The 26907-nt window shown below is 48.9% G+C and overlaps 11 protein-coding genes; 5 read left to right on the forward strand and 6 right to left on the reverse strand.

The window, feature by feature from the left end:
• Positions 1-616: 616 nt before the first annotated feature.
• On the reverse strand, positions 617-1854 carry GSTUM_00008485001 (uncharacterized protein). XM_052355806.1 has 1 exon: positions 617-1854. Exon 1 carries the CDS (start codon positions 1000-1002, stop codon positions 778-780), a length of 225 nt encoding a protein of 74 aa, XP_052211771.1. The 5' UTR covers positions 1003-1854; the 3' UTR covers positions 617-777.
• A 740-nt stretch (positions 1855-2594) lies between these two features.
• Positions 2595-3085, forward strand: GSTUM_00008486001 (uncharacterized protein; the record flags this gene model as incomplete). XM_002840068.2 has 1 exon in its annotated part: positions 2595-3085. The coding sequence occupies one exon, from the start codon at positions 2595-2597 to the stop codon at positions 2781-2783; it is 189 nt and encodes a 62-aa protein (XP_002840114.1). The 3' UTR covers positions 2784-3085.
• A 4178-nt stretch (positions 3086-7263) lies between these two features.
• On the reverse strand, positions 7264-8053 carry GSTUM_00008487001 (uncharacterized protein). XM_002840069.2 has 3 exons: positions 7766-8053; positions 7583-7689; positions 7264-7518 (listed from the first exon to the last, which is right to left on the reverse strand). The coding sequence occupies exons 1-3, from the start codon at positions 8001-8003 to the stop codon at positions 7465-7467; spliced, it is 399 nt and encodes a 132-aa protein (XP_002840115.1). The 5' UTR covers positions 8004-8053; the 3' UTR covers positions 7264-7464.
• A 210-nt stretch (positions 8054-8263) lies between these two features.
• On the forward strand, positions 8264-8653 carry GSTUM_00008488001 (uncharacterized protein). XM_002840070.2 has 1 exon: positions 8264-8653. Exon 1 carries the CDS (start codon positions 8383-8385, stop codon positions 8527-8529), a length of 147 nt encoding a protein of 48 aa, XP_002840116.1. The 5' UTR covers positions 8264-8382; the 3' UTR covers positions 8530-8653.
• A 5-nt stretch (positions 8654-8658) lies between these two features.
• On the reverse strand, positions 8659-10101 carry GSTUM_00008489001 (uncharacterized protein; the record flags this gene model as incomplete). XM_002840071.2 has 3 exons in its annotated part: positions 8659-9044; positions 9101-9207; positions 9295-10101. 3 exons carry the CDS (start codon positions 10099-10101, stop codon positions 8795-8797), a joined length of 1164 nt encoding a protein of 387 aa, XP_002840117.1. The 3' UTR covers positions 8659-8794.
• A 1859-nt stretch (positions 10102-11960) lies between these two features.
• Positions 11961-13915, forward strand: GSTUM_00008491001 (uncharacterized protein). XM_002840072.2 has 5 exons: positions 11961-12213; positions 12278-12392; positions 12623-13412; positions 13464-13709; positions 13784-13915. Exons 1-3 carry the CDS (start codon positions 12174-12176, stop codon positions 12807-12809), a joined length of 342 nt encoding a protein of 113 aa, XP_002840118.1. The 5' UTR covers positions 11961-12173; the 3' UTR covers positions 12810-13412; positions 13464-13709; positions 13784-13915.
• A 32-nt stretch (positions 13916-13947) lies between these two features.
• On the reverse strand, positions 13948-15994 carry GSTUM_00008492001 (uncharacterized protein). XM_002840073.2 has 4 exons: positions 15216-15994; positions 14785-15147; positions 14612-14718; positions 13948-14537 (listed from the first exon to the last, which is right to left on the reverse strand). The coding sequence occupies exons 1-4, from the start codon at positions 15306-15308 to the stop codon at positions 14276-14278; spliced, it is 825 nt and encodes a 274-aa protein (XP_002840119.1). The 5' UTR covers positions 15309-15994; the 3' UTR covers positions 13948-14275.
• A 3443-nt stretch (positions 15995-19437) lies between these two features.
• GSTUM_00008493001 (uncharacterized protein) lies at positions 19438-21974 on the reverse strand. XM_002840074.2 has 2 exons: positions 20640-21974; positions 19438-20564 (listed from the first exon to the last, which is right to left on the reverse strand). Exon 2 carries the CDS (start codon positions 20548-20550, stop codon positions 19489-19491), a length of 1062 nt encoding a protein of 353 aa, XP_002840120.1. The 5' UTR covers positions 20551-20564; positions 20640-21974; the 3' UTR covers positions 19438-19488.
• A 218-nt stretch (positions 21975-22192) lies between these two features.
• GSTUM_00008494001 (uncharacterized protein) lies at positions 22193-23925 on the forward strand (the record flags this gene model as incomplete). XM_002840075.2 has 3 exons in its annotated part: positions 22193-22381; positions 22442-22714; positions 22782-23925. The coding sequence occupies 3 exons, from the start codon at positions 22193-22195 to the stop codon at positions 23790-23792; spliced, it is 1473 nt and encodes a 490-aa protein (XP_002840121.1). The 3' UTR covers positions 23793-23925.
• An 85-nt stretch (positions 23926-24010) lies between these two features.
• GSTUM_00008495001 (uncharacterized protein) lies at positions 24011-24619 on the reverse strand (the record flags this gene model as incomplete). The annotated part of the gene is made up of 5 exons (XM_002840076.1): positions 24011-24117; positions 24173-24238; positions 24289-24360; positions 24410-24452; positions 24512-24619. 5 exons carry the CDS (start codon positions 24617-24619, stop codon positions 24011-24013), a joined length of 396 nt encoding a protein of 131 aa, XP_002840122.1.
• A 443-nt stretch (positions 24620-25062) lies between these two features.
• On the forward strand, positions 25063-26907 carry GSTUM_00008496001 (uncharacterized protein; the record flags this gene model as incomplete). XM_002840077.2 has 8 exons in its annotated part: positions 25063-25198; positions 25247-25351; positions 25412-25508; positions 25561-25686; positions 25741-25870; positions 25910-25916; positions 25966-26090; positions 26139-26907. The coding sequence occupies 8 exons, from the start codon at positions 25063-25065 to the stop codon at positions 26877-26879; spliced, it is 1467 nt and encodes a 488-aa protein (XP_002840123.1). The 3' UTR covers positions 26880-26907.

Below are 26907 nucleotides of genomic sequence, written 5' to 3' on the forward strand. Positions count from 1 at the left end.
ACCTGGTGGACACAAGCGCGCCCACGAGTGCGTTTGAGTTGGATGGGCCGACGGAGGAGATATTCGTGCTCCTAACAAATAACGGCGCAGACGTATCCGCCGCGGATAACCTGGGCTGGACCCCATTGCATGTTGCGGCGGGCGGAGGCAGGAAGCATGGCGTCGAGCTGCTACTGCGGTTGGGCGCGGACGCATCGAGTTTTGATAATGATGGGCAGACTCCGCTGGATGTAGCTAGGAAGGGGAGTGCTAGGAGTGCGGGGTTTGATAGACATAAGTCCATTGTGAAGTTTTTGGAGGAGGAACTACGGAGGAGGGGAGCGTTTAGTAGCTGTGTAGGCGGTGTTGGTGCAGAGGGGTGAAGATTGTCGCCCAGTGGGAGGGAAATGTATGGAACTTTCTCGTGGGGGGTTACAGCTTGCAATGGATTGCAATATTGGTCAACTCAATATTCCTACGATTAAAAGCAGTAAATAAATACCTCCTCCCGTTATATTGTTTGTAGAACCCCAAAAGACGCCAAGACTAACCTAACCGTCTCCCGGAGGAATATCGCGAGAAAATGTGCTACAGACAATGAATCGGTCGCTGGCCATTTCAAGCGGGCTAAATGGAGAATTGAAGATGGTTTGGAAGTGAGATTTGTGAAAGTACGCCGCACCTTAACTAAAAGCCCATTTCTAATACTCCGCGAAGGCTACGGACACTAACACCATTGGTCCGCCAAAAACTCTTGAACCGCCAACCACTTTTCACCCAAGCCCGACATACTAGATTTTAGCTTTCACCACAACAAAATTCTTCCACCGGGTGACTATTCATGAAGCCCTCACGTGGCTCTCGATCCCCCGCCAACCCAACCAGGAGTATTACTCTCAAACACGGAATCGGGGCAAACTCCATCGACCCTACCTCCTCGACCACCAATGCCGCCCCCAACTGCCCCCCGCCCACTATTAATTCTCTACTATCATACTTGAGTAAAGAAAATATTCCGTCCATGGGCCACTGCCGGAGCAAAATCAACCTCTAATAAGTAAGCCGGAATGTACGCTGCATAGACCCCCAAACTCCATCCTCCCTTCCACCCACACCACATCGACACCCACCCACCCCCCTCCATCTTCAGCAGCCTGCAGATTGCGATAAATATCGAGTGACATACCGTGACAAGCAACTACCCGAAACCCCCGCATGCTTGTTGAATATGACAAGTAAGGCAACAGAAAGGAAAAAGGAAAAAAGGTTTCACCTTGGTAATACAGCTCAACAAAGTGCAGGTTCCTTCTTGGCTGAACGCAAGAAAGTGAAACGAAACGAAATTTGGACGGAAAGTAACGGGTCAGGGGAAGGTCGGAAATGATGTATCATATCATTTGCCAGGAAAATGGCCCTTTTTTCATCCTTTTTTTTTGCTTCCTGCATGTCGGCTAGTGCAGGTATAGAACTGTGCTTGTATGGTAACTGGGTTCACGTTCCGGTGAAGGAACGGACGGCTCGGTAACCTGCGTTGTCTGGGTCCCTCGGTTCCCAGCTAAGTCCGATAACTCGGAGCTATGAGCGCGGGCCGGTAGTTGGACTGGATAGGGAGAGGGCTATATTTAGGTCAATGGATATTCGCATCGTGTCCTTCGGGAGAGGATTTATTGGAGAGGTCTGAGGACTGTGGAACAGCCGGTGACAAATTCTGATCTGGGGTTAAGGTATTTTGCACGAGTACTTATACGAGTACAAGTGAAGAAGTGTGCCACCTCGTCCCGCGTAAGGCGTTTGTGCTCCCGTGCTTAGGTTGTTGGAGGGAGGGGGGTATGTCGAGAACGCAACACCCCTTGTGAGGTTATGATAACATGGGATATTAAGCGTTCCTGCAGGAGGCTGTAAGTTAAATTAACTCTCCGAGAGGTCAGGTTTTCGATGAGAACGAAAAAAGCCTCAGGTTAATCACCTGCTATCGATGGATCACCAGGCTGAAGACACCGACCAATATTAGATGCTGTCCGCCTTGCGACGCAGAACGCTATAATGTCCAGAGAAGTCGACGGCATATTTTGTAGTCAGACTCTAGCGCTCTAGCGCCCCACCTACTTTACATGTGACGATTGGAATCTCGGGGATTTGTAATATTAATTACTTTAGAGAGAAAGTTGGTAAACTTGAGATATCCGCAGACTGCATGATCGGTTACTTGTAGGGGGCATGGGGCCTGGCTCTCTAGCCAATGGAGGGGCTGCTCGAGTGATACGTTATGATGAGTTCCCGGGTACCAGAATTTGACTTGTGGACGCAATTCCCGGGATACTCGTAGTAGGTAAGCAGTATCCAAAAACAGGGGTAGAGAATTTGTATGGGCGCTCAAGTAGGCACGGATTTTTTGCCATAGATTTTGTGAATCCCTGCTTTCGGATACTCCTTGCCAGCTATGAGTACGATCTGTCGCCCAACTATGCCTGAGGCGGTGCGTAGCCGCCAGAAGGGCACACCAATCATGATCGGCCACCCGCACCTCACCGGATGAGCGAACCCCAAATAAGCTTTATGATTTCGTGAGTATAAATTCCTTCATATCCCCCCCTTTCCTCGCTGGGATGGATTCGATGGTTCGAATTTCTCACCGCCAGACTGCTAGCTCTGTGGCACAGCCCTGCATTACCCCTAGTGGTCCCACCGCCCCGCAGCTCAATCAACTGAACCGATTACAGATAGTGAAAATTTCGGCGGAAGGTTTAAAAGGCCAACAAGCTGAATTTGTACGAGACACCATGTGGCCTTTTCTTCAACACTAAAATTCCGCCATTACCCCACAATACTCGACCATGGGACAGATCCGTATCGCTCCCCTGGAATCCTTGCCGTGAACTCTCTCCGATAGCGAGCCAGCGGGAACCCTCCACTATCGGAATTAATTCTTTTCGTTCACGGAAGAGGTCTAATGCCAATATGGGAGCGTCTTCGAGGAGTCGCTATCGGAGATGCGTTTTCGGTTGAGGTTTTTGGCGGAGTGATACGAGTTTGGCTTCAAGGACTCAGATATTGGCGGGAGGGGAATTTGAAAGAAGGGGAGGAAAGAAATGGTCGACAACTTCCGAATATGGCTGGTAACGTGACAGGGATAAAATATATTTGGGGTAGGGGTGTTGACTGATATTATAAACTCTGATCGGGTGCCCACAACAGCCTCCGCTTTCCAAACATTAGCACCACAGCCCCACAGTATATGAAGGTCTTGTGTCCTGAGTTAGGGCTTATACCGGTATCCAAGCGAACTGGTTATTACCGCTGTTTCGGGTTTCAGAGGGAGCATGATTTAGCCAGGCGGCATCAGCTACCGTACTCGAGCAGTTGCGTCACTTGCGTGTTTAGATTCGCGGGCAAATCGGAAACAGTCTAGGAACCCTGTTGACAGCCAGCCCCAGATCTCGCCGTGTCTTTCAAATGCTTCAGCAATCAAAATTCACTCTGTGCGACGAAGTTTATGCTGTCGGCAGCGGGCACGACACCCACACAAACCGCTCAGGAGAAGTGAGGATACCGCAATGAGGAGGCGGGGAATGCGCTTAGGATGGTCGCTTCGAAGGAGAGGTTCCCTCGCTGTGCCCCGAAGCTCAGAGGAGCATCTCCGTGCTTACCTTCACATCTCATCACTCGAGAAAGGGGGAATCTGTATGAATGAAGGCCAGTAAGCAACCATCAGGCCCACGAAACCGTCTGCCGCCCCTTCCCGCGCTGGATTTGTGTTTTTGTTGGACGTACGGTGGAAGGTTTGTTGCTAAAGACCTTCCCAATCACAGGAGACAACCGATTCTCCCAGAGAAAAACAAATAGGCAAGAGGGCACAGTTCGCCCCAAACAATGCTGATATCCGCTATGTTGTAGTCAAATTTAACGCTGCACATCAGCCGTGAGCAGGGACATCCTTTCTAGCAGCATACCCCCTAACTAGTGCGAGATCAGAGGAAACGCATTATTGGCCGCGACGAAAGCGGGCACCAGATACAGGGGAAATCCCTTTTGCCTAATGTCCTGTCAGCAGATTTGATTAAAAATTTTTTTCAAGTCTTCCCAAACCTGTAGTGCAAGTATCGTACTTGTACTGGAACATCTCGGCATCACGTTAACTGGGCCCATGTGAACGAAATCATTGGTCTCGGCAACTAACCCGCTATTAATAACGATGCATTTAGGGCGCTAGGCACTCCATAACCCCCTCGGATAAACCACAGTGAATAGGGGGGGAGGGGTAGAAATTCCAGACCCAAGGGCTTCCTCGGAAAAACAGCCGGGTCCGAGGCGAAACTTTTCGTTAAAGACTCTATCGCACCGGCCCATATTGTCAGCTATCCTCGGGCCTCCCTCCCCCCTCTCACTACGCTCCATTCGGGCAGCAGGGGACTTGTCTCCGGTATTAACATACCCGCTGAATACCGCCTACCCGTATGTTAGCATGCCGAAACTAACAGATACCGGCACAAACTAGGACAGGACTGCTGTAGATGTGATAAGCTGGTACCGGTGATCCAGGGTACCCGAGGTAGAAGGGCGTTTGACTTTGAGGATAAGGGGTTGTGTGGTTTTAGGCACAGGTCTGCTGGACGTGAGGTCAGATAAAGGACGCCAACCTGATGGATGGATGGATGCAGGGCGGCCCGTTAGCGTCTTTCAGCCCACCGGCAAATTGGCCGGTAGCGCAGTGGTGCCGTGCTCGGGCTTCTATACGACCTGGGCTTCATGGCTTCATTCGTGGATGACCAATGATCGCGGGTGCCAGAAGGATGCGGGAAAAATAAAATAAAAGGTTCATTTTCTATGGACAATGAGTACGGTACTTGTATCAGAGATCCGGCAGTTTATTGACTGCTGTAATATTTTTGCTCTCGCCCCCAGTGGTTTGCCATAGTGTGAACCGTGAACCATACTAATTGCTAATGCTAATACAACCTTACGCAGACAATGGTATCGCCATCCCGATATCGAAAGCACACTGAGGAAAGAAAAAAAGGTTTTTGAGATAGGCGAGAGGGACAGGGCTTGCTCTTGGGGTGGTATTTTCGTCAGGACCTATTATACCAGACTTCCGTATAAAAGTAAAATCCTAATACGAGAGTACTTTACCAAAGCTCATTGTATTCTCCCTATGGATCAGCCGCTCTACTTTACTTATCTATTGGTCCCACAATTGTCAATTCCTCCTAGGAAATATAAAGGCCCCACGGGGAAGCAAATGAAACAATCACCGTCAGAAGATACTCCAAAGAGAACTTGACCTGAGAGATTCGCCTCGAAAGCATACAAACCAGATCACACTTTCACAGCGCGAAGAACCATTCGCGAGCGAGTACCGATATTGGATCTAAATTATCCTCCCTGGGTTTCCAATTAACCTTCAGATCCGGGCTAGGAGCCGGACCCAGTCCAGACCGGTTTTGCGCCTCCGGCAACCCAGTTAACAGCAAATTGATCCCTCAACAAAAACTTCCTATCACGCCCGTCTTTTCTCCGCCAAGATTAGGCACTCCTGCTTGTCATCGTAAGACATACTTGAGAGTACCTACTCTTGATTGGCATTAAGGAAAATTGCCAGTCTTAGCCCTTTGCTGTGGAGTCGAGAAACATATTCCACTGATCACAACAAAAGCAAGAGGACCCTAGAATCCTCCGAACATTCCGAAGCTAGAGCACCCAAAACTCTTCAACAGAGAGAAATATCCCAGGCTATCTATCCAACTCTGCTGCAAAGGTCTCGATTTGGTGCGCTACTTCCTATCATACGACGGATAGGGATGTGAACTCTTGGCGGAGAAGCAGAATGTGGACCACTCGGACAGATGCTGATTGAACCGACTTCCCGCGAGATAATCACCTGCTAATCGGGTGTTTCCTCAATCACAAGACTCTCTATCAAGATTAAGTTCATGCATAAACCCAGCTAACTAGCAAAGGCACTTCCGGCCCGGCATTGACCTCACAGCATTACCCGAGTATGGAGGTTCGTGATAAGATTGTCAGAGGTTGTGACTCGGGGTGCCCAACACCGCCAGAGGCAAAAAATCGTCCAATTCAGTAGGAATAACTCCAGGAAGGGGAAGGGCAAGAAGCCTCGACATCTTAAACCCCTGTCTATCCCACCACTTTCCTCCATACCCGAGCACAATACTTGTACAGCGAGGTACTACACCGGTAGTGCATAGGAAATTTTCACGGTCTGAATGCCGTTCCCCACAGTAGAAAATCAAATAGGAAAGCTCCTTCCCCGGAACGATTCAAAACCTTACAAGCCGCCCGATCGAAAATCGAAAATCACACCCCCCAGGCATCGTAGATCCTGCCGTTGAACGCAAGCCTCTTCATAGCCCCCGACCCCGTTCACCACGCGGGCAAGAACTTTTCCGACGTAACCCCAGGACTGATCCCCCAATACCAATACCCGGAAGCCGATATTTCGCTCCGGGTTATTCGATCGAGAACACCCGCTTCGAGATCCCCACTAGCGGAGAGAAGAGAAGGAACGGAAAGGGAGGGAAGGGATAGGAAAAGGTGTACCGTACATAGCCCCAATGTAAGCAATCACCGCACCGCTAAAAGGAACCCGGACTTCGTTCTTCACGGCCCAGAATCCCCCACAGAATTGAAGAAACACTGGTCGGGTCGGTATCGGCGTTATGCCGACACCTCCAGAGGCCATGGTATTAATTGCCAATGGCGAGACACCCACCTCCTAATAAAACACCCACCAGACTCTTCACAATTGGCCCATTGACATTCGACGTCTTCCTAAGCTCCTGTGCCCATCTGGAGCGCGCTCACAACGACACACTGCTGCCGGTGGCCACCGCTATCACTGCCTGTACTGTACCGTGCGTGTCATGTGGGTTAGGCTGACTGCTGTGGACGCCGGATAGGTGCGGCCGGGATAATATACCGGTATCGAATTAAGCGGTTGCTGTCGCAGTTTGCGCATTTATTTCTGGAGTACCGGTAGCGAACTTAACTAGGGGAGCTGGCGAATCAGCGTCCCCTTCAAATTGATGGTCTACGGTAGTTAGTTTAGTGCATTTTGGGAGATGTTCGGGCTCCTAGCTATTAGACTAATGACCGTACAGCTTGGTATGATACTGGCCCGGGAGATCCGCAATGCATTCCCCCTCAAGAAACGAGGACGTGAAATGTTGAGCAATTCTCCGCACAAGGATGACGGATGTCAAACCCAGAGACCATGAGACAACATATCATTACTACCAACCCTCTAAGCAACTCAAAACACAGCATAACTCCATTCAGTATTCTTCATCCAGTCATTACTTCCCAATACTCCAATTCACAAACACTTAAATATCCGAACTTAGGCCGCGCACCCCCAAACTAAAACAGTATCCTACAACCCGGCCACCAGCCCACATCCATCCACCCACTCATACACCACATGCCATAGCAACCGTAGAAACCGCAAATAAAAACCGTAGATAAACCCTAAGCACCAGGCAAAGCCTCATACCTTTCCCTAGCTGTCCTATCTCTCCACTTCTACACTCCCCCCACCAATTAGCCCTCCCACCCCCGCCACTATCAAGCAAAGGGACCCACAAACCTTAATAGCTTCCCCAACCCACCCCTTCAGCCCAGCATACCCCAACAATCCCACCGTAGCCACAATGAAAATAAACACCACCGCCCGATCCTTCGCGGAATCCCTCTCTAAAAACACCGGAATTAGCCCCCCTTGCCACCTTACATACCCGCCCCTTAGACAAGCATAACAGCGCGTACTTACGAAAACAGGTGGTAAAAATACCGTCTTCCCCCACATCGCGACAGATAGGCAAGTGCTGCTTCAGGCAGAATTGGCGATTACATTCCGAGCAGCTGGGCGGGGAGGTGATTGGGATTAGGGTTGAGTTATTGCCGCAGGTGCATTTGCAAAATATGTTTGCTGGGCCGGACGCTGCTGCTAAGTTTATGAGCAGGAAGAGTATGGGGAGGAAGAAACGGGAGAAGAATGGGAGGGGCATTGTTGTTACAGTAGTGGAAGAGAAGAAACTGGGGAGGATAGTAATCGTGGCGATGGTTTAGGAGAGTGCGGGCAAGTTAATCTGGGTTGCGTGGAGGCTCAAAAAAGAATATTGCCAAGACTGGTCTAGATCTGCGGTGCCAGGAAGGTGACTTTGTTGCTTGCTTTTCCCCGCCCTCCGCCCTTTTTTACTTTTTTTAGAAAGTTGGTACCGTACGATACTCGAGTAACAAGAGTGGGGGAAATCCCTTCCTCCCCTATATCCTTGGCTTGAGGAATCGGTGGACTGATAGAAAACATAAATCCATGGTGCGAGGTGTCGTTGATATTATGATGATGGATTGAGTTGAAGTCAAAATCCCTCGGTCCGGCTTGAGAGAATGGATAACTCCAGTGGCTATGAAACTCGACGATCGTGCTGTGATACGCGATTCAGAATACGGTTCTGGCGGCAAGCAAGCGTGAACATGGTATCAGAAAGAAAACTCGAGTATGCTCGATATGCGGTGCGCTCGCCAACAAGATAACACACCCTATCTTAACCTTATCCGCCGTATCTATCCTATGTGCAGTACTGTGCTCGTACTATATATCTCGCAATACCCAAAAAATAGAGAAATATAGAAATGAATAATTTATATTTATATCGCAGTTGACGGAAGAGAGGGTAGAGTGATAATGAAATAATAACTAAAAAGGGTAGTGAGGAGTAGAGATATTTACATCATGTCCACAAAAACAGGCTCCCATCCCAACAGAATAGCTATCCAAAAACGCCCGCAACCGTCATAATTAATTATTCATGAGAGCCCTCCGCCGGGCAATCGTCTCATTCTGGAAATTTCTCCCACCTATACCCCCCTTATAGCTTGCCCCCGCGGGAGACTTAACGAATGTGTTCCCCGGCCGGGTTAGCCGGAGCATGGCATAGTGAGACGCCGCAGCGGAGGTCAAGAAGGCGTTCGAGGCGGTGGCGGAAGCGCCCCGTCGAGCAGATGAAGCTTTGCACCATTCACACTGGATGTCGTCTGCGCCTTCGTTGCTATTTCCATGATTAGTGGGATGTTGCGGATTCGATAATAGAAGGGGGAGAATTACTGCGTGGTGCAGTATCCACTCTTGCAGCTTTGGCAGAAAAGGGTCACTGCGGCGATGCATTCCCCACACTGAAACCCGCACTCGAGGCATGGTCTGGTAACGTGTTTCTACGATCAGTGAGCTTTATTTTTCTTTGAAAAGCGGGGTCATGATATTATGAATGCGTAGGGGGGGAAGAAGGAGGGGCTAATCACCTTGTCCACGGCGCAACTCTCACACCACCATTTCCCGCACCCTTCACACCACCGCTCACGAACACACATTTCGCAGCGAAGCACGTCTGCAATGGGTTTTCCATCTATACCTTTACACGCCACCCTGATAGTCGATGAGTGCAACGGCGCTGGAGCGACAAGTACATTCGGCAATCCCTCGCTGGTTAGATTAACCCCACAGCCAGAGCATCCACCCTCTAGCTTAACATCAGAGATGCGGGGCTCAATGTGACCGACCTCATCGGTTTGATGCTTTAACCCTCGACAGACCCTCGTGTCAAAGCAGATATCCTTACAGTTGGAAATCACCAACGCCCATTCGTTGGGGAATTTTGTCACGGACTTTTGTACGAAACGGCTGGTGGTTGGGGCGGGGTCAGTGAAGTAGTAGATTCCCTTCAGTTTGGTGCCGCGCTCGGGCGAGAGGTGGGCCATAAGTGCACGTTCATCAATTCCCTTACATCCTCGGATGGAGAGGAGGGTAATGTTTGATGAATAGAGGATTGACTCCAGCTGAGGGATCGCCACGAGGGTGAAGTCGAGGACCAACGTTCGTGTGGCCGATAGGATTGTCGGGCTAACCAACTTTTGAGCATTTTGGAACTTTTTCTTCTCTGGTGAAAAGTCGATATGTCTGTATACCCCTTGCGCACTGGTGAGTAAATTGTTGATGAGTTTGTTGGTGAGGGATAGCGCAGATATATCCTTGGGGTGTAAGTAGGGCGCGATAGAGAGGAGGAGGTCTTCGGAGAGGATCGTGGAAATTGTTAAGGGCGTATCGGCCATAGAATTGTCTATATATATATGGATTGATGGGTGTATTGTGAATGGGCGACTTCAAGGGGGGAGGGGAGGCCATCTTAAATATCACGGCTAGTGTGCCTGCTGGGAGTAGCTAGTCTACCAATTAAAAAAAGGGAAAGGGCGAAATGGTTGAAAACGATATTTAGGTTTCGTAAACATGGCCTTATCTCCTTCACAACCTTACCTCCCCCCCACCAAGACCCAACCATCCACCAAACAAGATCTAGCACCATCACCCATCCAACCCAACCATCTGTCATACTCGAGTAGACTATCCACACATCCATCGCACCGGCAGTCAAATCTATCCTTCGGTGATTTCACTCGGGAAAAGCAATATCGGGATAACCCCACTACCGTAAATCATACCAGCACGTACTCTCTCAGCGTCACCAAGAAAACTTAAAAGCGTTTTCAACCCGACCCATTGGTTTTTCGTTGGTCAGTCGCAGAAACGTGCCGGATCCGCGTACAGGACTTACCCGAAGCACTGCACGTTCCCTAACCCCGAAAGCCTTCTCGCCCGTGGGCAAGATGGGGTCGTTCATATTTCGCACGGGACCAGGCGGGGGAGTCATGGTACAATTATTTAAGGTTAACCGGCCAAATAATATTGTATCCTTTTCTATCCCAGTTAACAGATTCCCTCACTCATATCTCCGTGCGGGGTTCTAATCTCCGTATCAAGACGAGAGGTCCTTGCAAAGTCAGATGCTGACCAAAAAAGCAAAAAAAGATGGTGTTAACTTCTGTTTTGGAAGCCAAAACGCTTGTTAACCTACAATCAGTTAGGCGTTCTGGGCGATTAAGTCTTGCCAAGGTGTTCCCCAATCTGACGAGTTATTAGGGTAGCACGAAAGAGAGAAGGTAACTGCGTGTGCACAAACGCTCGGCTCTTGAAAGGTGTTGAGAAAGTGGGGAGGCCAAGACCCAAATCTCTTGGGCCGGTGGGAGGACCGGTTCCCTGGGGATCGCAGATCGGTAAACCCCGTTGCCCCAGGGTTTCCCCCCCCTTTTCTTGTCGAAAAATAAGAAAACATCAAATCATCATGCAACTTCAACCCACGCTCACCTCAATCTTTTCCCCTTATCTATGGCAAGGCGGTGAACCATCTCACATGGAATACTCGTGCAGGAATGGTAGCACTGTTTTGTAAGTGCCAGTGATCTGCCGAAGGCTGGTTGATTTTGCCAAGGAAAGTGTAGCTATATTTGAGTTGTTCATCGGAATGATGGAAGCGTGTGTTGGTGATTGTTGTGGTTGTTCTATGGTGATTGCATCACGTCCGTTTACTCTCTACCCGAAATTAATTGACTTATCTCGAGGAAGGGACTCAACCATCAATTCCTTAATCAATGATCGAGCCTCGATCGTGTGCAGTAAGAACTGCGAGGACAGCAAGAGCATTTTTGGTTGTCAGGTTCGATCTCTGCGGAGGGGAAAAAAAAGCAAAGAAGAGAGGAGAGAAGAGAAAATCTTTGTTGAATAAAAAGGTTGACGAGGTGGGTGTGGTGGGGATTTCTGTTGCTTTATCTCTCGGAGTCTCTACCAATTAGGTTCATGATGCTTGGGTATGCCAGAATCGGAATCAAAATCACCCAACCTGTCGAGTGGTGGTCACGGTGTTGGATATTACCTGCAGAGAGATCATTTCCAAGCTGTGAGATGGTTGTGCTAGCGTTTATTGAGAAGGATCATGCGTCGGTATTTGTCCTTAAATGCTACCGCATTTGGACCGGAAGTTTATTTTGGTGTCGGACACGACAGGGCGGAGGAGGAGACGCTGAGCCTTATAATACTGGTATCATACCTCTGACCTCCTGTACCACCAGGAGGGACGTGGGGGAGAAGGATACTCTACGAGTACCGTACGAACTCCCCTGGAGAGATTCCCCTTGGGTTATACACCACACGAGCCACCCGCCTGCCAATGGCATCAATAACCGTAAGCATTGCCTTCCCATTTCTGCTGCTGCCGGCACCCAGGATCCGCGGGCGGGAACGATAGTACAGCAGAGAATTTGCCCCAGGATACACTTGTACCACTCCTCAGATGGCGAATAGGGATCCTAATTTTTGGCAATTGTTTCCCTGTGAGTTGTGGCCTATTTTTCTGTCTTTCCTATGCGCTCCGTTTTGATAGCTCATAGCCACCAGCCACCCCCAACGTCAGAACTAACGGAAGGAAGCGAAACCATCAGCTGCAATTGGCCTCCTTCGAGTCGCTGGCAAGTATTTACTGCAATGTTTATCCACTGCAGTATTCCGCACAGTTGGTTCCCTTTCTTCCATAACCCCGATCCGGGGCAAGATTTTTGTTGTGCAAGTGCGGTCTATTGATATATCCGTCATGTGCTTTCCTGTGCACACTACCGCAGGGGGTTCACCAAATCTTTCTTATCAGAATTTACGTGACGGATATATCTATCGGCCGCATTTGTACTTCTTGTTCACCCGCACTAGTTAAGGCCGGAAAGGCTGATGCTGACACCCGTACGCAAGCCACTATCAGGTCGCCTCAATGGACGGGGGTGAGCCGAGCACATGGAGGTGCTTCGTGGTGCTTCATGGTGTGGTTCCTATTATGTTTTGGGAGATTGGTCAGTCCATGTTCTGCTGGCAAGGTCGTGGGGTCTGGTTCGGTGGTTCGATAACCCGGAAACCAAAGCAGTTGGTTTTTTGTCTTTAAATCCTTTGAAGGGCTCGGTCACTCGCCAGTCAGAACCCGTCCGGGTTGGATAGTGAAGGGCCCTAGCATCCATATTAAGGCACAGTCGCAATGGAGCCGCTAAAAAACACTGGTCCTAAAGACCATAATAATATTATTATTATGATGGAACTACTTGGGCCACCAATGAGGCAAGGCAACTTGAATACCCTTATCAACACCTGATAAGGGACAAATTATTCTATAAATTGCCATTCTCATATTCTATATCTTCCCCCATCCATCATTGTTCATCCACCACCATTCATCCACTACCACTATCATAGACGATAATCTCTGAACCCCTTCCCATGGACAATATATCCTCCTTTGGATATGTCCCCTCCTCCATATGCATCTCTGCCTCTATGGGAGTTATTATGATCGCTTTATTGGGCTTGCCACCTGATCTAGCAGGGTCAGCATTCATAGCTGGCCCTCTAGATCAGGGACGGCGCCCAGTGGGTGGGTGGATCACCACTCATTCCACCCCTACAAGATTGGTAAATATCCTGACCAAAATAGCATTTCCCTTCCAAGTAAGAGGTGTTTTTTTTCTTTTTCTTTTTCTTTCAATTAAGTCAGGTATTTGACCAGTCCAGTTTCCCGACTTCAAATATAGACTAATATTAGCAGTATAAAGGCACCATTGATATGCCAGCCTTGGTACCAGTTCGGGAGACTGTATCAAAGTTAGACGGGATTTGGGGCCATCCTTGGTGCAGGTGACTATTAGGGTCAAAGGGGACCTTGTGCCAGTGCCCCCCCTGCGCTGACCCTTTGTCGAGGAGAAATCCTCTGAAAATTGTGATATCAGTGCGGGGTCGTTATGACCGATGCAACTGGAAGGGGATAGGAGTAGTAGGACTAATAAATAATATGGTGAGTTAAGTCTTTTTCTTTTCTTTCCTTTTTCTTTTCATAGAAGTTATGGAATTGGCTAATTCGATGGATAGGTCATTTCTTAGTGTTAGCGTCCACAATGGTGAACTCCTGTGAGTGGGAGGTAGTGATGGGCTGACAGGCGTGGTTTAGAGGATTTAGCAAGATTTAATGTATGGTATTTATTTTGAGGATTATTTTGTAAATTGTTGAGTGCACGCAGCACCAACAGTATTGATTGAATGGAGAGTTGATATGTTATTTTTTCCTCTGCGCGAAAAAAAATAAAAAATCCCGTGATTGAGCCTTAAAAAAGCTGTAATTCCCACCGATACGCGATGGCCAAAAGTATTCGGAATAGGAACTTGTGAATGATGCAAGGACAACCCAGGAAGAATGGAGAAAAGGTGAGACTCAATGGAGTGGGGAGGGGTTTCGTCAAGCATAAAAGACCCATTGACAGAAGAAATATCAAAATAAGTAAAAGAAAGAAAGAGAGAAGCACAAAAAAGAACAAAAATAAAACTCCCAAAGTCAATTAATTAATTGAGGAATGAACGAGCCCGTCAGGAAGAGTCCCTTTTAGCTTTCTCCGCCGCAGCCCTTCTGACATCAGCTCCGCTAGCTCGTTCCCACAGATCTCCTCCCCACACCATAGCTCTCTCGAGGATAGCACTCGGCCTATCAATGGCGGGTCTAACATCCAGGTAGAAAACCGGCTCACCTGTAGGCTCCGGTGGCGCAGAGTAATAATCGATAACGTAGCGAACTTCTCTCCCGCCCTGTCGAAGTACGTACCAATCATGCCTATCGAACGGCGGAGGTCCCCTGAAATACACGCACAATCATTAACTCGGTCTCCACACATCTCAACCAACCGATCAATCAAACTAATCACCTACCCAAACTTTTCCGGGTAAACCCTCCCAAGCACCTGGAACATCCTGGCCTTAGGCGTCATCTCCCGACTCTTCCCCTGAAACCTGACCAACCTCGGGAATCCCTCTCGCTCCCTCTCCCCCGCCCTCTCGGCGGCCTCATCCGCCTCGCGCGCATCCAACAGGGCGTTCAGCACCCCACCGCCAAAGCGCCTCTCCCACACCACGATCTCGCCCCAAGCGCCCTCATTTAGGAAGTTGTGTACGGCGACCATGCTCTCCACCGCGTCCTCGGGCGTGTCGTCGTAACCCTTCCGGCGCATGGCATTGTACATCTGCTGTGGGGATGGGTACTCCCATAGCCCGGAGTCGCCACGCGGGATGCTGGAGGTCTCACGCTCCGTTGGTAGATTGGTCCTTTGCCCCGGGGTGCGGGATTGCGGGAGGCTGCTGAACATTAGGTTTAGGTGGTTGATGTCATTGTTGGAGGTGACGTCGCTGCCACTGCTGGAACCCCCGGAGAAGTCTGATGGTGTGGATTTGTGCATCGGGCATGAGGGCTGTAGGATACTTTATTAGTTTCACTATTTTGAAAATGAGAAAGCGGAGGTTTGAGGAGAAGAGTTACCGGAGGAGATCTAGACGTAGGATGATTCGGGGGAGGCCCGGGCCTGACCCTCGGAGTGGGTTTCTCTTCTTGCTCTGCCCAAAACCAGCCCATTTCGTTTCGTTTGTGTTCCTATGCGATAGGTACTTGAGGTTTTTTTTTTTTGTTTTGTTTTGTTTCGTGAATTTTGGTGTGGCGGGGTTGATGGAGCGGAGGGGGAGTTTTTGAAGATAAGAGGTCAGTGGAGGCTGATTTTTCAGGCAGCAGTTGGTGGCCCCACTGGCTGGTGCTGGATAGGGGAGGGCAAAATTAGTAGGATAGGTGTGATTAGTCATCTACCCAAACTGCGGAGAGGGATGAACTATGGAAGAGGACTTTGTGATCGGGATCCTTGGATGTGGTTTTCTATATTGTGAGCTGGGCTTTGCCTTGAAGTCCGAGATTGGCCAAGAATTATTTGTAATCGACCATGTCTCTTTCATAATATTCCCCATTATTTTCAACATTGGTATCGATACGGACAAGTTAAAGGCCCTGGCTACAGTATACGCTGGTGGAATGCCGTGGATTCTATCTCACCCAGTATTCGAACCCATATATTTCCGTCCCGTGCCCCCCTCTACGACCAATTTCCGTAGTCAAAATACAAGTTACAAAGACGAAATAGGCTTCGAGTACGGTAACTGTCATTCGAGAAAAATTTTAGATTTGAGGTTGAGATACCACATGAAAACAGCATCCCGTAATACCCCCCGAACAGAAGCCCCCAATGTCCGATGATAGTGTTGTTCGCCACAGGCTTGAAAGCCGAGTAACCCGCCAGTAGGCCAGTCCCCCCCTCGTTCAAATCTCTCTCGCGCGATCGGGCTTTTCAACGATTGGCGGGCGTTTGGATGCAGGGTATTTGGAGGGTTGGCTTTTATGGCGGTTAAGGGAAGGGGAGGATGGTGGGGGCGGGTTCACTAGAGACCTCGGGGGGTTGAATTTTCTGTATCCTAGCATTCCTATTGCGGTTTATGGAATGGGGGACCGCTTTCGACTACGCCAATCAATGCAAGCACTGATTAAACCGAGGATCGCCCGCATCCCCCCAGATTACTGTTCCAATTCCTTTTTCGCTACGAGATAGGAGTGACTGTAACAAAGTGGCTCACTTGATAAACCAAGGAAATGGCCAGTTCCGGAGTTATTCTAACAGGGAGCAGCGAAGACAACCGAACATCACGACATCCGAACGTATTAATAGCATGAGAGAGCATCTGGTGACCGAAACCGCCCTATTCTAAGCCAGTAATGATACTTTCGAAATTATCACTCGATAGATCCTACAAATTAACACCACTGTCCTAATCCATCCACATAAGTCAACACCAAGACCGCAAACCGAGTGACTACTAGTGATGAAAAAATGAAAAGGAAGTGTGCCCGAGAACATCTCTTGGGCTGTGATAGTCCACATGCAGTGGGAACCGCGCCGGGACTCTTACTATCCGTATTTCAGGCCACCTCAGGCAATCCCCACTTCTGTCTTGATGAGTGGTCAAGTCCAAGTTTACCGTGAAAAAGCATAATTGCTCTCGTTGAGGGCCTTACAGGACACGCTAGGTTCAAGCACCCTATCATTCGGACTCCTCAGTTGCAGTTTTGTTGGGAGAAATTCACCCTCCGCCCGGTGGAGCCCCGGAAACGCGGGATGGATAATAGGCAGGTGGAGAATAATATAGGCAGGAAGGTATAAATCTCGACAGTGCAGATGGATACCACTCTCGCAATACGAGTACCGTTCCCCCAGGCGGGGCAATCCTCTCAACCGGCTGGGTATGTCAGGCTAAACCAGGCCTGGGCTGCTAGCGTTCCCAACCATCTACGAGTAGACAGTCGGGAGCGTGCGGGCATCAGCATACAAGTACCTCGGCCAGGTCTAGTCTAGCCTCGCGGCCCTATACTGTATCCTACGAATTAGCTCGGTACTCGCAGCCCGAAAGCCCGGTCGCGCCCATGCTACCAACACTCGAGTACGATACCGTACTCGTACTATGGAACGGGGCCTTTGTTAAATTTACAGGTCATGACAATAGGGCAAGGTGACGTATCATGACAGCGACAGTGTATGGAGAGTAGAAACCATTTACAGTATCATAGCAGTCATGGCCCCCACAGTATATTTAGCCGGTAATCTGGGAGGCGAACTGGCGGGGTTCGTATAACATGTACGAGTAACTTAGCGAATTACCCACCGTCCAGTCCCTCAAATTTTTTATGTCCAAAATTTGATGGAATATTATAGAGGGATAATAGTTAGAATAGTGATATCAGTAGTGAGAATAGTTTGGCTTTTTCTTTTCGGATGTGGACACTGAAGGATTTTGATGTCCTCTATTCTACTATACCCGGGTAGACCAAGACCGTCACACATACCTATGCCCTGACAAGTATAACTTATAACGCACAGGTGATGCGATTGCCAACATATTTTCCTCTGTGTCACCACCTCATTCCAGGAGTTATGCCCAACCATCGAGTGAGCTCCACGGGTATCCTTGGAGATGGGCGATCGGTGTCAGAAAGTGGGGTGAATGGGAGACAAGAAGTGTACGAGTACGGTACCGGTACGAGTGCGAGCGGTAGAGGGATTGCTTTGAGATGAACGGCCACCCAAAATGCATAAAAACTCCCACAGACCCCATAATTCGGTGTATAGAAATTTCTTTGGCACCACACGCCAAAACCAGTACGGCGATATCCAACAATTGGTCGGGGAGAAGGGGAATACGAGTGATTTCTTGTGAGAGCGGATCGGCCCATAAACCCCGGTTGATGCTTGCTATCATATCATACTATAGTGAAGTGTACTGTACCCAGAGGGGCGGAATTGGCAGGGAATTGTGTGTCCTCGCAAATTACGATACCTCTCTCCAAGCGTCATACGTCGCTACTAACCCTGCGGCACTTTTAAAAATGGTGAAATGCTCAGGCAAGTTCTAGAGGAAACTTGTGATTATTTTGTTATTGAATCAACTTGCCCCAACGTGGGGCTCTGCATGAACAAAAAACCCCCTCCGGAACAGCGAAAATAAAACCTAAATCTCAAGGGAGTTGAGCAAACTTGGGGTCGATCGGGAAGTAAAAGTATCATAAAGAAGGAGGCAAAGAAAAAACCCCAGGCCTTGAAACGAAATGCCGCTTCATGTTCCTTGCTTTTGTTCACCCTGGATCCACGTTCACAGTAATCATCACCTTCCTCGGCTTCATGCTTAGGGAGGTATCATAAAGAATTTCTATCCCGCCAACGTTTTTAATCAATCTTGGCTTGCAATTGTGATTCTGAAACCTCCGGGGTCCAAGTAGAGGCACTACTCACTTTGGCTGGGGTGAAAGATTACCTATCATACCGGAACAACGAAGCGTTCTGGTTGCAAATTTAAAAGTGGGGCAGTCTACCGTACTCGCTGTGTAGGGGTACCAGTGTGGTGTTGATTACACCCGATCTTATCCTTTAAAGTATGTACTCTTCTCAAGAAGATCTCATACCAAGTCTCAGCTTTGAAAGGATCGTTTGATCCTAAAAGGCCACCCACACAGAGTCTGTACGGTAGAGCATATAGCATTGAGCACTTACCGTTGCTATTCCTTTCCCTTTTCCTCTTCTGCTACCCCGCCGATCGCAGACCTCACTGTTAGGTGTACTGCCCAGAGTCGGACTCTATCATATGATACCACCCTGCAACGGGTCTAATTTGCCCTACAGCCATACAGCCATACATATTGAAGAAAACGAAGGTCCAGATTGAACTCCTGGTCTCTTGCTAATTGCACGGGGGTTAATTGGTTCTTGACACCAGTAGCCACTGCGCCAGCTAGGCATTCCATACCTTGGGGACAAATACTTATCCTGCTTACATGACATTGTGAATTCGGATTTTTTCCGCCGTGAGGTTGGATAACTTGCACTATTTTATTAAGCGTTGAGAGGGTGGTGGGAGCTGACACATCCCCCCGAGAAGAGGAGTTATGGGCAACGATCGCTGATTGCTAATGACGGTCCCATGGCATTCAGAGGCGCGGTCATAGCATGATTAAAGGTGATTAAGAAGAGTAACTTAGGCTTTGCTGTGAGAGAAACGCGGCAAGCCCACTCAGAGAATTCTCTCCGACTTTTGAAGTCGAGTGCCACGAGTTGAAATCGCAAACTCACCGTTTGCCGCCTGATTATGAGCTCACCGAGTGACCCCCCATGACTTAATTCTAGGTAATAATAAAAATACATTAGAATCTGATTAACTTTTTATTTATTTTAAACGTCGACTACGGTCCTCGGATCCTGCGATGCCTGTTCTCGTTGTGTTCCGGTCTCTGCTTTACCCTTCAAGATGATATTATCGATAATCCTAACCGGGCCCTCGCCCTCCTGTGCTGCTAACATCCTGACAGCACCACTTAATACTGCGCCCACATTAACATCCACCTGCTCCAATTCCTCCAACTCCCTCGGACAGGCAACGCTAAAGTACTCGGTCTCAGTTCTAACCTCATCACTTCCGGCCTCTGCGAGTATCTTCTCAGCAGGTTCTGTGAGAACCCATCTCGGAATTACTGCAGCCCCCTTCGCTACTTCTTGAAGGTATGCTTCCTCTGCAGCCTTAAGAGCCCTGTAAAGGCACACCGCAAAGCCCCGCCTCTTCTCACCAAGATAGACATTCCTAGAGCTCATCGCCAGCCCGTCTTCCTCTCTGATCGTATCCTCGACTCTGATCTTCGTAGGAACATGCAAGTCGCCAACCATCCGCCTAAGCACAACCGTCTGCTGAACATCCTTCTGTCCAAAGTACGCCTCGTCCGGCTGGAGGATATTAAAAAGCTTCATGCAGACGGTCGCCACGCCACGAAAAAAGTGCGGGCGCGTGATGCCCTCCAGGCGACTGGACAGCGGAGTGACGGTCACGAATGCTCCTTTCTGAAGTTCCTGTTGCAGGGGTATGCCGGAAGGGTACATTTCTGGCACCGAGGGCACGAACAGCGCTTCGATCCTCCCCTTCGAGGGGAACCCCGGGGAGGATAACTCTGCGTTCAGAGCTTCCAGCTGCTTGATGTCTGCGGTCAGGGTGCGCGGGTACCGCGAGAGGTCCTCGTGCGGAGCAAACTGCGCGGGGTTGACGAATATGCTGATCACTAGGCTGTTGTGGGTCCGAGCTGCCGAACGGATCAGCGAGGCGTGCCCGGCGTGCAGAGCGCCCATTGTTGGTATCATGGCTACACTCTTGCGCTGGTTCGCTTGCTCGCGGCGCCATTGTCGGATTGAGGCGATAGAGGTGTATAGTGTCAGGGGGGGCTCGGTCGCCGGTAGTGGGGTGGTCATTGTGGATGTTATTTCTGCGCATGAGGAATTGTTAGGAGAGTGGATGGACTAGAGTTTTTTTTTTTCGGAGGGTGAAGATGGGAGTATACTTGTGAGAGCACTTAGGGAAGCAAAGCGCCGAAGTAGTTGTATCATAATCAATTGACTAATTCATAGGTTGACGGGATATTGACGTCTGGATCATAGTCTCTGTGATTTAGGGGATTCTCATGACATTTGGCGGAGAGGTCAATCCAGGGACAATCTTTATCACGGTTTCTAATCGAGTAGAAGAAAAACTGGCTCCAGAGTGAGCCGAGGCTTGATTATTAAGCAAAACGGGGTCATTCTTTTTTGATTAATCAACTATCATACCTCCCGGTTTATCTCCTCGCGAATGATGCGGGAGCATACCAGTATGTACCGTACAGTACCCCATGCTAAGTTACACCAACCCTGTGCGGTTTGCAGTATCGTAAGGTAATAAACACTTGATCGTAACTCTAAACCACAGTACAAGTACCGGTATACAACTACAAGATCCCAAATTTACTAGCAGAGGAAACTCCAAACTCCTAACGCGAGGCCAGTTATCCTTCCAGTTTTCACGATATTTCAACCAGTCCCCCCCACTTGTACAGTGCACTCCGTACAGGACCGCTTTCCCCTCGCGCCGAAATGAAGCAATCTTGCTGGCGAGCTATCTGCCTACAACCCCCCCCCCCGTTTCACTGCAGGCAATCGAGAAGCAAGATGCGAGCTCAAGTATCACACGGGTAACACATATCCGGATACATCCGTCTCCCTAAGAGCCGCACAATTCCGAGATCTCCAGAACAAGCAGGTATCAAAAAGCATCAGCTGGATCTCCCACTTCAAGGAAAGGCACAGACCGAGAAATCAGGGTGGCACGAGGGCCGCGATGTAGTTTAAACTGGAATCCCATAGAGGAAGCCGTATGCCAGCGCCAGATGCAGGAAGCATGAACTTAACCACTGGAGCGGACGGCGATAATGCAGTATGGATGAGGCTATCGACCGCATCTGCGAGCACAAGTAACTTATCTAGTGTGAATCACCAGGACATTCAGGTCCGGATTTAGTATGGGCGCTCAGACGCGCGCATCCAATTTTCCATAATAAGTACCGGTAAAGGTATTGCAGTCATCTGATGGGTATGTGTTGAAATATGCTTCTGGCACTACCGTAGTATCACTCGCACTATTGATTTTCTCCTTGCATTAGTCTTGATCGCCATCTCAAAACCCCCTTACAATATTGGTACTATTGAACATACCTCCTTGCCTTTCTTTTCTTCTCTCTGTTTCTGTTTACTTCCTACTGTTGATTTACTCGCAACTTGTGTCTCGCCCTCAACAGTAGATAGTCTGGGTAGTTTGCTCTCTACTGAGAAGTCAATTAAGCAATTCATTATTCTTCTCGTCACTCAACCAGTTCCAAAAACCATCATTCCGTTCTCACTGTTTCAACAGTATGTGGGAGTGAGTCGGTTGGTGATAATTGATGATGTTGTTTGAGAAGATCCGATTAGATCCGATTAGATAAACCGGAGTTTTTCCGGCCTAGGTATAGTAAAACGAACTATCATACCGATTTATCGATCAAAACCCCCAACCATATGTAAGATCGAAATCGGCTGAACAATGAAGTGTCGAATAGCGTCTCAATTGAAACTTCTTGCGACTCACCTCGGCCCCCGGAAGCCCCGCCTGTGCCCGTACAACGCCGTGACCAGTTGCCATAGAATTCATACAGCAGCACCAACACCAGAAGCCTCCGGCAAGCCACCTTGTTCAACGCCGCTAGCACGCTACCTCGCTGAAGCGATAGAGGTCTGCCCACTATCACCATGCCCCCAGGAACCTCCTCGCATAGTGCTGATCGATGCATAGGCGACAGGTCCAATCACCCTCGCGGCGTACATGCGCCAATGTCTCGTATCCGACCTTGGCGGGTACTACACCACAGAGCGCGGGGTCGGGACCGGAGACCAATTCGGCCGGAAGGGGGACTTTATCACAAGTCCGGAGATCTCTCAGGTCTTCGGGGAGTTGATTGGGATATGGGTTGTTTCTGAATGGATGAGGCAAAGGCGTCAGGGGGAGAAGATTCAGATTATTGAGCTAGGACCCGGGAGGGGGACGCTGATGAGCGACCTCTGGAGAGTACGCCTTTAGCCCCTAGACCTTTACACCGTGGTTGTGAGTGATGTAGGACTGATTGTGGAATTAGGTTGTGCTAATTTTTAAAACTATGGCTGATTCGGTTGAGGCGATATACCTCGTCGAGGCTTCTTCCTCACTCCGTGAAGCTCAAAAGGTTCTCCTCTGCGGACCGAAAACCAAAATGAGACAAATTGAGAATGGGTTTGCCTGCCAAAGCAAGGCGTCACCGAAGACAGATATTATCTGGTATGAGGACTTCAGTTTCATTCCTCGGGACAAGGATCGTACTCCCTATATCATTGCTCACGAGTTCTTCGATGCTCTCCCAATTCACGCTTTCACAAATACGGACAACGGCTGGCGGGAAATGCTAGTAAATACTTCTCCCGGAAAGGGCCAATTCATAACCAAAGACGGGGTGTCGGAATTAGAGACTAGATCTAATACTCCGGAATTTTCATTGGCCTTGGCTAATGCTCCTACCCCCCACTCTATATTGCTTCCGCCCTTGTCCCAGAGGTATAAGGATCTTGAGAAATTGAAGAATGCGACAATAGAAATTTCACCCGAGTCGTTAGGGCTCATGGAGAAGATTTCACAAAGGATTGGCGAGGCGGGCGCCGGCGCTGCGCTAATTATGGATTACGGAACTTCTGACACTGTACCTGCTAATTCGCTTCGTGGAATCCTAAAGCACGAGATTTGCTCACCGTTTTCTCGGCCTGGGGAGGTGGACGTTTCGGCAGATGTGGACTTTACTGCGCTGGCAGAGAAGGCCATTAACTCTTCTAAAAAGGTGGAAGTGCATGGGCCAGTGAAGCAGAGAGCATTTCTGGGAATGCTGGGTATCAAAGAGCGAACTGAATTCCTGATACGCGAACTTAAGGAGGAACCGAGCTATGGTTGGGATGATGGAAATGAAGAAAAAGAGAAGGCCCTAAGGTTGGGTCATGATAGACTTGTTGGAGAACACGCAGGAGGTATGGGCGCCATATATAAGGCTCTTGCAGTGATCCCTGCGAGGAAAGGGAGAAGGCCGGTTGGGTTTGGAGGTGAGGTAACCGGGGAAAAGGACTAATGTAAATAGATTGCCCCAACTTTCGAAGAAGGGCATAGGTAAATGTATTCTAAAAGCATGTGTAGCTTGAGCTGGTGTCACACTAGATAATACATTAGGACCCCATCACCCTCCCCGAGGTGTCTTTATTCAATTCAGGCGACAACTCCTCAAGGATGTTCTGCGGGTCAGTAAGTGCAATTTTTACATATCTGGACAGATCCACAATTAGAAAACAGCTAGAGAAGAGAAAAGGAATATACAAACTTAGTATGGCTTCCTCTAGCTACCAACCGGTCGTCCTTGTTGCGGAATAACACCGTAGTATACGCAAGCGTTTTCCCAACTTAACTCGTTAGCCATTATACCTCTGGCATCATCAAAGTCGCTTTAGAGCCTACACTTATCACAAGTAGCCTCGCCTCGAATGACATGCCCCACTTCACCTCCGGAACTTAGGTATGTTACTGCGGAGCGTCACTAATGCCTCGAGGTGTAGTGATGGGTAAAAACAAACCATTGAGGTCTGTTGATACCCCTGTGGAGAACAATCCTTTGGAGGCTACAGCCAAAGAGCCTCCCAGGTCAACTGCCGGAATATCAGCGTGACGAAAGTATATTTACGTTTGTTTGATTACCCATTGAAGCAATGGCGCCGCCGTGAAGTGTGCCCAATCTATTCTACTCTGTAGTCAATTTTAATTGAAAATAGTCTAATAGAGCCAAGTGGGCAGTCAAACCGTGTGCATCTTCTCAATCAAAAGCTCAAAGTCAACCTTTCCGGGCTCGACATTTATAAGCTTTAGCTGTGATCGCGCCATTATCTTAGCACAACACCCCCTGAGCATCTAGAATAGGAGTTCACAAACAGTCGATAGTAACCTATAGATGCATAGGCCAAGGTTAACTAAGTATAGGATGGGGGGAGTCATGAGTACGTTGGTTCAAGTCCACTTTTGGCATGGAAGGAGCTCCAGACCTGAAATTTATATCAATAATTTAGAAAAGGGAAAAGTGGGATTTTAGCAAACTCACGGAATTTACAAACCTCATTGCCGCTCTTTTGGACATCTTGTTTGTTGTTTCTCGTGAAACGGGATCGCGGTAAACAAATTTCGGACATCAGATTCCCTTGATAGGAAAAGTTCAGCCTGGAAGGTTGCGGCTCAAATTTTAGCTCAGCTCCAGGGCCGGGTAACCTAACTTGCTCCTTAGTAAAGCTTCTCTGGTCCCTTCCGACTGTTATCACCGTCATCTACCAGGAGCTCTCTTGACTGCCCCTTCTCCGGCAATGGCTCTCTTGGAAATAGCCAAAAAGAGCCTGCTTGCTGCCGAGAAATACCTTGCCCTCAATTCCCTCATCTCAGTACAATCTCAACCAGAGCTTCTCAGTCAGGTTCAAGCGTCCCAAGAGCGCATCTCGGCAGGTTATTTTCCTAGTTTCCCTTAATGATTGCGCCCTATTAACCTTTTAGATTCAGGAGAGAGCAAATCTTCTATCGATGGACAATTAATTGCAGTCAAAGACAACATTTGCACAACAGATTTTCCAACGACATGTGCTTCGAAACTGTTGGAGCGTAAGTTAACGATCGTCGACATATTCCCTGCCCGAAAAAACTGGCTAAAGTAGAGAATAGAATACGTTTCGCCATTCGACGCTACGGTAGTACGTAAGGCCAAGGAGGCCGGCGCGGTGATAATGGGGAAAACAAACATGGACGAATTCGGTATGGGGTAAGCCCCCGGCTCTTCATATCAAACCTGGCTCTAACCATTGAGTGGCAAGGTCTCATTCAATGTATTCCCACTTCGGTCCCGTGATGCAGTCCGCCGAAGATGGTCGACCTGCCAGATCTGCTGGTGGAAGTTCCGGGGGCAGTGCTGTTGCTGTTGCTACGGGAATGTGCTATGCGTAGGTTAAGTCTTGAATGAGGTTAAGGCGCAACACTAAGTTTGGTGTTGGTAGAGCTCTAGGGACCGACACCGGTGGTTCAGTCCGTCTCCCAGCCGCTTACTGTGGAATTGTTGGATTCAAACCCTCGTATGGAATGCTATCTAGGTGGGGGGTAGTTGCTTATGCAAACTCATTAGACACAGTTGGGATACTTGGTCGAAATATCTCAAGTGTCCAAAAGCTATATGGTATCTTATGGTTTTCCCACTTCCCGTCTCACAAGGCTCATGTTTATAGATGCGATCAATGGCCACGATGACAACGACCCAACCAGCATAACACCGCAAACAAGAGAACGGATCCAAGACCGGTTATCACGCAGCCGAAGAAGGGGCCAGAGACTAGCTATAGGATATCCCGAGGTATACCCCTCCCTATCCAGTATTCGAACAGGGCTCAATACTTTATAGGAGTTCAATCTTGTAGAATTGGACGACCCCGTTCGTGATGCGTGGGAAAACACATTAGCGCACCTGAATTCGCAGTCTCATAGAATTGCGCCTGTATCTCTACCTCATACTAAGCACGCGCTATCGGCATACTATGTCCTGGCTCCTGCTGAAGCCTCTTCTAATCTCGCCAAATACGATGGAGTCCGCTACGGTTATCGAGACCCCGCCGACCGCTCACAGGACGGTCTTCTTTTTTCACCTACCCGCGCAAATTTTGGCGCAGAAGTCCGTAGGCGAATAATTGCCGGGGCGTATTCACTCTCCTCCGAAGCCATCGACAATTACTTCCTTAAAGCACAGTCTGCCCGTCGAATCATACAACGTGACTTCAGTAATGCATTTGCTCAACCAAATTACCTTATAACAGATAACCTGGAGGAAGGCCGCGGGAAAGAAGGCGTGGATGTGCTTATCGCCCCATGCTCTCTATCAAAGGCGCCATTTCTGGAAGATGTCAAGATGCAGAAATCAGCATTAGACTCATACGTGAATGATGTATTAACGGTTCCTGCGAGCTTAGCTGGTATTCCGGCAATCTGCCTACCTGTTATGCATGGAGAGAACGATCCTGTAGGAATACAGGTCATGGCGCAGTACGGGGATGAAGAGACAATGTGGGAAGTAGCGAAAATTATAGAGGAGGGGCTGGGGTCGGGAGTAGGCTCTAAAACCCAGCCCACCAACCCGACTGTAAATTAAAATAGACTGCCGGTACTCGAGCACAAAA

The sequence above is a fragment of the Tuber melanosporum genome (genome assembly GCF_000151645.1).
Source record: "Tuber melanosporum whole genome shotgun sequence assembly, scaffold_47, strain Mel28".
Taxonomy (NCBI): Eukaryota; Fungi; Ascomycota; class Pezizomycetes; order Pezizales; family Tuberaceae; genus Tuber; species Tuber melanosporum.

Coding starts and splice junctions, on each gene's coding strand:
- GSTUM_00008492001 (XM_002840073.2), bottom strand. CDS start 15,308: ATGGGCTGGTTTTGGGCAGAGCAAGAAGAGAAACCCACTCCGAGGGTC. Junction 15,148..15,215: donor CTACGTCTAGATCTCCTCCG/GTAACTCTTCTC, acceptor AGTATCCTACAG/CCCTCATGCCCGATGCACAA. Junction 14,538..14,611: donor GTTTACCCGGAAAAGTTTGG/GTAGGTGATTAG, acceptor CGTGTATTTCAG/GGGACCTCCGCCGTTCGATA.
- GSTUM_00008485001 (XM_052355806.1), bottom strand. CDS start 1,002: ATGGACGGAATATTTTCTTTACTCAAGTATGATAGTAGAGAATTAATA.
- GSTUM_00008488001 (XM_002840070.2), top strand. CDS start 8,383: ATGGATAACTCCAGTGGCTATGAAACTCGACGATCGTGCTGTGATACG.
- GSTUM_00008491001 (XM_002840072.2), top strand. CDS start 12,174: ATGGCGAATAGGGATCCTAATTTTTGGCAATTGTTTCCCT. Junction 12,214..12,277: donor TTTTTGGCAATTGTTTCCCT/GTGAGTTGTGGC, acceptor CATAGCCACCAG/CCACCCCCAACGTCAGAACT. Junction 12,393..12,622: donor CCACTGCAGTATTCCGCACA/GTTGGTTCCCTT, acceptor CCCGTACGCAAG/CCACTATCAGGTCGCCTCAA.
- GSTUM_00008487001 (XM_002840069.2), bottom strand. CDS start 8,003: ATGCCCCTCCCATTCTTCTCCCGTTTCTTCCTCCCCATACTCTTCCTG. Junction 7,690..7,765: donor TATTTTTACCACCTGTTTTC/GTAAGTACGCGC, acceptor CGGTGTTTTTAG/AGAGGGATTCCGCGAAGGAT. Junction 7,519..7,582: donor GGGTTGGGGAAGCTATTAAG/GTTTGTGGGTCC, acceptor GGGGGAGTGTAG/AAGTGGAGAGATAGGACAGC.
- GSTUM_00008493001 (XM_002840074.2), bottom strand. CDS start 20,550: ATGACCACCCCACTACCGGCGACCGAGCCCCCCCTGACACTATACACC.